This window comes from Gossypium hirsutum, chromosome D07, assembly GCF_007990345.1.
Source record: "Gossypium hirsutum isolate 1008001.06 chromosome D07, Gossypium_hirsutum_v2.1, whole genome shotgun sequence".
In the NCBI taxonomy this organism is placed as follows: Eukaryota; Viridiplantae; Streptophyta; class Magnoliopsida; order Malvales; family Malvaceae; genus Gossypium; species Gossypium hirsutum.
In genome coordinates this window covers 4,981,935-4,989,172 of record NC_053443.1, presented here as the reverse complement: position 1 = coordinate 4,989,172, position 7,238 = coordinate 4,981,935, and the positions used below count along the sequence as shown (strand labels likewise).

The 7,238-nt window shown below is 32.9% G+C and overlaps 2 protein-coding genes across 3 annotated transcripts; both read left to right on the top strand.

The window, feature by feature from the left end:
• Positions 1-1,709: 1,709 nt before the first annotated feature.
• LOC107953649 (serine/threonine-protein kinase SRK2G) lies at positions 1,710-4,540 on the top strand. 2 transcript variants are annotated; one of them, XM_041097163.1, is made up of 6 exons: positions 1,710-2,292; positions 3,010-3,103; positions 3,378-3,765; positions 3,936-4,010; positions 4,090-4,191; positions 4,283-4,540. In XM_041097163.1, the coding sequence occupies exons 3-6, from the start codon at positions 3,646-3,648 to the stop codon at positions 4,346-4,348; spliced, it is 363 nt and encodes a 120-aa protein (XP_040953097.1). In that variant the 5' UTR covers positions 1,710-2,292; positions 3,010-3,103; positions 3,378-3,645; the 3' UTR covers positions 4,349-4,540. The 2 variants fall into 2 exon arrangements, with proteins under 2 accessions (XP_040953097.1, XP_040953096.1); XM_041097162.1 differs by having other exon boundaries at positions 1,759-2,292; positions 3,010-3,121.
• Positions 4,541-5,437: 897 nt separating this feature from the next.
• LOC107956572 (uncharacterized) lies at positions 5,438-6,718 on the top strand. The gene is made up of 2 exons (XM_016892184.2): positions 5,438-6,357; positions 6,457-6,718. Exons 1-2 carry the CDS (start codon positions 5,718-5,720, stop codon positions 6,516-6,518), a joined length of 702 nt encoding a protein of 233 aa, XP_016747673.1. The 5' UTR covers positions 5,438-5,717; the 3' UTR covers positions 6,519-6,718.
• The last annotated feature ends 520 nt before the right edge of the window (positions 6,719-7,238 follow it).

The following is a 7,238-nucleotide window of genomic DNA, read 5'->3' as shown; positions in this document are numbered from 1 at the left end:
AGATCGAGTATTAGTGGCGCTTTATGAAAACGCCGCTAAAAACAAGCATTAGTGGAGTTTTCCAGAAAGTGCCGCAAAAAACCTAAGCCTGACGATGCTGTTTTCTGAGCTTTCGGGGCTTTAGCGGCGTTTTTGAGTAAGCGCCGCTAATGCTCAGGGCTTTAGTGGCGTTTTTGGGGAAGCGCCGCTAATGCTTAGGGCTTTAGCGGCGTTTTTGGGGAAGCGCTGCTAATGTTTAGGGCTTTAGCAGCGTTTTTAGGAAAGCGCCGCTAATGCTTAGGGCTTTAGCGGCGTTTTTGGGATAGCGCTGCTAATGCTCATGGCTTTTAGCGGTGTTTTTGATAAAGCGCCGCGAATGCTCTATTTTTAGCGGTGTTTTTTAAAAAGCGCCGTTAATGCTCAGGGATTTAAAATAATTTAAAATATTTTTTAAAAATGGAAAAAATTAAAATACTATTATTTTAAAGTTTTTTGGATACAATACTGATTTTTTAATTTATATATTAAATAATTTCTTATATAATCGTAAAAGAGATAGTATTAATTTTAAAATATTGAATTAATTATCACTCTAGTTTAGAGTTAAGGTTTAGGTGTTACCATTTAAGGTTTGTGGATTATGGGTTTAGGGTTATGGTTTATGGTTTACAGTTTACGGTTTATGGTTTAAAGGTTGGGGTTTAAGGTTTAGAGGTTATGTGTTAATGGTTTATGGTTTTAGGGTTTAAGTTTATGGTTTAAGATTTAGATTAACTAGTGTTTTCTAATTTATATATTAATTTCTTATATAATTGAAAAAGAGATAATATTAATTTGGTTCTTCAAAATCGTGTGAAGATTTGGTTCTTCAAAATCGATATAAGCTATATCTGGCCAAGGATATCCCCATCTTATCCCATCTCGGTTTAGTATTTTTAGTGCTTGGTTCAAATTTTTTTATCCAGTTCAGTTTTTTGTGTGTTTTGCCTTGCCCCCGCCGTGATCAAATAATTATATATGGATTTAGGAATTATGGTTTAAGGGTTGGGATTTAAGGTTTAAGGGTTAAGAGTTATGGGTTAAGAGTTAGTGATTTAGGGTTTAGAATTTAGGGATTTAAGGGTCGGGTTAGGGTTTAGGGTTTAAATTAATTAGTTTTTTAATTTATATATTAAACATGTTCTTATATAATTGTAAAAGAGATAATAATAAATTTAATATATTAAAATTATGAGTATAGTTTATATTATTTAAGAGATATATAATAGATAGACTTTATGTATATTGAATGGCTAATTTAGGGTTTAAGGTTTATTTGAGATTTGTTAAATGATACAATTTTATACAATCAATTAATACTTTTATATTTAAAAATATTTAATCTAAACCATTTGATATATTTGATATGGATATATAGGTAATTATTTAATTTGGATAGGACCAAATTATAAGAAAAAAATACAAAAATAAAAATGAGATAAAAATGATATGGATATATAGGTAATTATTTAATTTAGATAATTCTAACTTAATAATTAATTACAACCATTTTATCATTTATTTTCTTATTAAAATATATAATATTTATTTTAAGTGTACTTGATTTTTTTATTAATTTTTAAGGGGTTTAAGCAATAGCGACATTTTTATAAAAAAACGCCGCAAAAAATTCACTTTTAAAAATGGCGCCGTTTTTATAAAATCCCTTCTTTTTCCCCTTAAGCAATAGCGACGTTTTTAAAAAACGCCACAAAAGAATTTCGCGTTTAAAAATGGCGCATAAAATCCCTTCTTCTTTTCCCCCTTTTTTTTCCCAAAATTTCAAATGAAATCCCACCTGGAATCTTTCTTCTTTTTTCCCCATTTTATTTTTCCCAAACCATTTCTCCTTTATTTTTTGCCCCCAATTTCTCCAAATCGACAGCCCTCTGCATCTCCGTTGGTCCTGCCCATTTTTGCAGCCTCGACTTAGGTGAACAAAACGACTACCTCAAAGGCGTCATCACCGATGTTATCTATGACCCAGGCCGCGGTGCGCCCTTAGCTCGCGTCATGTTCCGTCACCCATTCCGTTACAAGAAGCAGAAGGAAGGATCTGTTCGTCGCCGCTGAGGGTATGTACACCGGACAGTTCGTGTACTGTGGTAAGAAGGCCACCCTTATGGCCGGAAACGTGTTGCCTCTTAGATCTATCCCCGAAGGAGCTGTCGTTTGCAACGTCGAACACCACGTTGGTGATCGTGGGGTGTTCGCTCGGGCTTCTGGTGATTATGCCATTGTTATTAGTCACAACCCTGATAACGACACTATCAGGTCTCTAATTTCATATTCTTGTTTTAATTTTAATTTTGATTTTGATTTATTTGCTTTAGTTATATGCCTTGTTTATACCCTGATAACTCTTGTTTTAACTTTGTGCTTCCATTTTTACAACATGGACTCAACCAGTAGGGCGAACTAGAGAAGACATTATAGACAATGTTTGAGTATTTTAGCTATGCATTTAGTCCATCTTGGCAAAGCTAAAACGTCTTATAGACAATGTTTAGTTTTGAATGCTAATGGACTTAAATTGAATGCATCTTTCATGACTTTCTGATCTCATCCTACATGGAGTTCGGATTCATAGAGATGATACATTATTTTGTTTTTGCACATAGCTTATGGCATCTTCTTTTGAAACAATAACCGAGCATTTACCTTAATTATCTTATCCTTTATTTCTGTCGATAACTGCATGTTATGTCAATGGAAGCCAATATTGTTCATTGGGAATTTAAAAACAGAAATTGTCTATATTCTAATGCTTGTAAAACCATTTGCTCAGTCTATCTTTGCTAAGTTACTAGCCTTGAGTTAGCCTGCTAATGGACTCACATCAAAGTCCTCTCGGTACTCTTGTTTTGTGCTTTTTATTTACGGAGTTACAGAGTTATCTGAGAAGATACATAAAAAAATTGCCTTTGCATATTCTATAATCTCTAGACGGATAATATTTGATATTTGACAATTGCAATTATTATTTTGCAGTTGAATTGTTTGTTAATGGGGAGATTGTTCAACGATCACCAGAAAGACAAAGGAGGGTGGAACTACAACCGCAAAGGGCCCAAGACAGACCAAGGTGCAAGTTTATGCCTTTGTATGTGTTCCAGTAAAAATTGGACAAAAATGTATAACCCGATTCATTACTGCTCATCTTCTCATATTGGAGGCAATGCACTTTATTTTTGTTAGTTTGTGAATATAATGTTGGTTCTAAAATCAATAACTGACTGCATTTCACGTTACTATCAAATTCATTAATTTTTCTTTGATATATGGGTTTTTGTGCATCTCGATGATCGTACAGCTTATTTGTAGTAACTTATTTGTAGTAACGTGCTTTATTGATGTAGGATTGCTGACAAATCACACGTTTACACTCAACATGCTTATATAGACCTCTTGGAGTTGGTATGTTTATGATTTCTTTAAAATCTTATGAATATGATTTGTTTTAATTACTTGTATTTGCAACAGTAGATTTTTTACAATTTTTTAGTTAGATATATGCTAATGTATTTCTAAGTAACTTTCTCTAATATGTAATGACAAAAATGGAAGCAATATCGTTCTACTACTACTACTACTACTACTAGTAGTAGTAGTAGTTATTGATGTAAAATGGAGAAATATGAGGTGGTCAAAGATTTGGGAGCTGGCAATTTTGGGGTTGCTCGACTTCTCAGACACAAGGGTACCAAGGAGCTTGTTGCTATGAAATATACTGAGAGAGGTCACAAGGTTTGTTTCTTTAATGTCTATTATCTCTCTCACTTGTTCTTGCATTTTTTTGGGTATTATTAATCATGTTCATTACTTCATCACTTCGAATCACGTTCTTCTTTCTGTCTCTTTCTTTTGAATGCCAAACCGGTTGATTGAAAGCTTAGCTTAGCTGTGTTTGTTTGCAGATAGATGAGAATGTGGCAAGAGAGATTATCAATCACAGATCTCTTAGACACCCTAATATAATCCGGTTCAAGGAGGCAAGTATCGTCTCTTGCTTCATTTCCCTTTTAAAAAATTTAGGATGTTTCTATTTTTGATGGGATATGAATGCTGTAGGTGGTTTTGATGCCTACCCATTTAGCAATTGTGATAGAGTATGCTGCTGGTGGTGAGCTCTTTGATCGAATTTGTAGTGCTGGTAGATTCAGTGGAGATGAGGTCCTTTTTCTATTTCTATTTTTATTCTTTTCATTCCCACTTTTTTTTTTGGAAACAAAATTTATTTTAGTGCTTACTTGTATTTCTTCAGGCTAGATATTTTTTTCAGCAGTTGATCTCTAGTGTTAATTACTGTCACTCCATGATGTTAAGATGAAGGCAGCTGAGGAAGCCTTGGAAGCAAAACAAAAAGTAACAAATAGCTTGTCTGCTACCTGTTCTTTTTTTATTATTATCATGTTTTATAATTTTGTGACAAATTGTTCTTGGTACTCTGAAGATATTTATGCAAAATTACCCTATGATTCTATTGTATTTATACTGCATGGCTGCACCATGTATTTCTTAACTAGTTTGATAAATTTTATCTGTGGGTGTTTTATTTTTCGTTATTGTCTGTGTAACTTGCATCAAAAACTTACATTTGAGCTATCTTTCCATTGTTTATTTTAGTTTTGATTCTAAATTTTTATTTTTACTTTAATATTTACGACAACTTGAGTTTTAACTTTTGGATTTTAATTGTGTTATTAATTTACAGCCCTAAATTCTAAAACTAAATTCATTAATTTTTATATTTAGTTTTAAAGTTAAAATTTTTATAAAAAATTTAATTTAAATAATATTTTTATTTATCCTTAAAAAGTATATTTAAAGTTTAAATTTTAAAAATAAAATAAAATAAAATATTTATCATAAAAATAAATATTATTTGATTAAAATAATTTTTTTTAAAGATTATGTTTTTAGCGGCGTTTTTGCTAGAAGCGCCGCTAAAGGTTTGTTCTTTAGCGGCGTTTGTGGGAAAAAGCGCCGCTAAAGGTCATGGTCTATAGCGGCGTTTGTGGAAATAGCGCCGCTAAAGGTCTTGGTCTTTAGAGGCGTTTGTGGGAGAAGCGCCGCTAAAGATTTTTGTCTTTAGCGGCATTTGTGGGAGAAGCGCCGTTAAAAGTCGTGGTCTTTAGCGGCGTTTAGCGGCGTATGCTAAACGTCTTGGTCTTTAGCGGCGTTTCTAGAAAAAAACGCCGCTAAAGTTAGCGACGCGTTCTTTAGCGGCGCTTCTCAAAGAGCCGCTAAAGGCCTAAAAAAGCGCCGCTAAAAGCCTGTTTTGGTATAGTGAGTTATCCTTATTGTAGAGTTAAACTTGACTCAAACTCAAAATTTAAATTATTTATTCGAGCTAATCCGAAATTTGAAAAGATTTTCAAGTCGAATTGAGTTTTGCTCACCCCTAATATAAATACAAGGTGTTAATAACATTTTATACATGACAGTTACTACCAAAACGTAATTAAAAACCATAATTTACAAAATAGGACCTACTAGTAAAATAAATATTGTGAAAATGCTGATGCGTGGATTAAAGAACTAGGACACTCACTCTACCAAAATGGCTCATGTACCATGCTTTATTTTATATGTCTACGTAAAAGATATCACAACTCCTAACCTTTATAGAACTTAGACTACCCCATTAATTAGATATTAGCAATTATAATAAGGATCAATCAGTGGCAAGCATTCGAATGGGTTCATGGCCTATAAATTTGTTGTTCGTCTTTAGCTACTCATTCAAAGATATTTTTGAGACAATGGAAACAGTTTCCATGAAGAAGAGATTTGTGATAACCAATGTAGTCTCCATTTTATGTATGCTTATTGCAGTTCACGCTCAAGGAGACTTCCCTTCTGATTATTCTTCTTCGCAATCTGAATTTCCTCAGAATTCTCAGGACATGAAATACCCCAGGGAGACCCAAAAGTCATCTCTTGAAGAACAATCACGTTCTCCCAATACCTCTCTCTCTTCAGAATTTATATTTCCTCAAGACCCCAATGAGCCTTTTGAAGACCCTTTTGAATCAGAATTTCCTAATGAAACAGATTCAAATGTCAAAATCCAGTCACCTCCTCCATCTCCCGCACCTTTGTCCTCAGCTACACCACCTTCACCTACAAAACCTCCATATCCTCCTAAACATCCATGGATTTTAGATAACACTTGTAAAACAAGGTGTTCTACGCTTTGCATAAGACACAAAGTTCCCCTTCTTAATAACCTATGCAACGAAATCTGTGGGAAAAGATGCATACTCTATTACTGGCAGCTTGTCTACAACTGTACCATTCATTGTGCATATTCCATGCCCAAACTTTGCAAATCCGGTAAAAAGACTCTTTTAAGTTAACTTGTCTTTTAAATCTTTTCATGGTATCAATATCGATTTCTGATAAAAACATTTCTTGGTATCCTTGTTCTTTCAGATAAGAAGAAAGAAGCAGGATATGTGAGTTACTGCTATCACAAATGCATCAAGAAATTCTAGGCTACGAATCTCATTTCATATTGCAGGGAATTTGAGATCCATGGAACTGAAGCTATATTTGGTTTATCTCAAATGAAAGTACAATAGAACTGTCATTAGGAAGTTGATACTTTTTGATTGATGAAATAAAACTGGAGAGGAATTGTAATTTCAATATTCTACCTACTCGTTGCAATGCAAAGAACGAGCTCTAATTGTCATTTCAGTATTTCACCTACTCACTGCAATATTAACATCTTATGATGCTCTAATATCATGCAAAGAATGAGTTCCATTTGTCATTGCAATACTTCACATAACATCTTTCCATGATGGAATCATGCCAAGAATGAGTTAGATTTGTCATTTCAGTATTCCACCTACTCTTGGAAACCTTACCATTACATGAGCCAAATATCAAAACGAAAATTTATGAGAAATACTTTAATTATAAAATATAAACATACATTATTTAATTACTCAAAACCTTATAGTCAAAGAGGAAATTATGCTTGATTTTTATAATTGATTTCAATTTATAGTTAAAATTATAAATAATTTTAGACGAAGAGTTAAATCAACTAAAAATTAGTATTTTCATTGTCTATTTATTTTAAGCACATTTGATAATCCATATTAAAAAGAATGGTAAACTATAAAAATAATCACTTTTAGTTTTCTTTTCTATTTTTACTGAAAAAACTATTTTTATCCTAGTTGAATATCAAAGTTGGCATTTAA

Coding starts and splice junctions, on each gene's coding strand:
- LOC107953649 (XM_041097163.1), top strand. CDS start 3,646: ATGGAGAAATATGAGGTGGTCAAAGATTTGGGAGCTGGCAATTTTGGG. Junction 3,766..3,935: donor ATACTGAGAGAGGTCACAAG/GTTTGTTTCTTT, acceptor GTTTGTTTGCAG/ATAGATGAGAATGTGGCAAG. Junction 4,011..4,089: donor ATATAATCCGGTTCAAGGAG/GCAAGTATCGTC, acceptor TGAATGCTGTAG/GTGGTTTTGATGCCTACCCA.
- LOC107956572 (XM_016892184.2), top strand. CDS start 5,718: ATGGGTTCATGGCCTATAAATTTGTTGTTCGTCTTTAGCTACTCATTC. Junction 6,358..6,456: donor GCCCAAACTTTGCAAATCCG/GTAAAAAGACTC, acceptor TTGTTCTTTCAG/ATAAGAAGAAAGAAGCAGGA.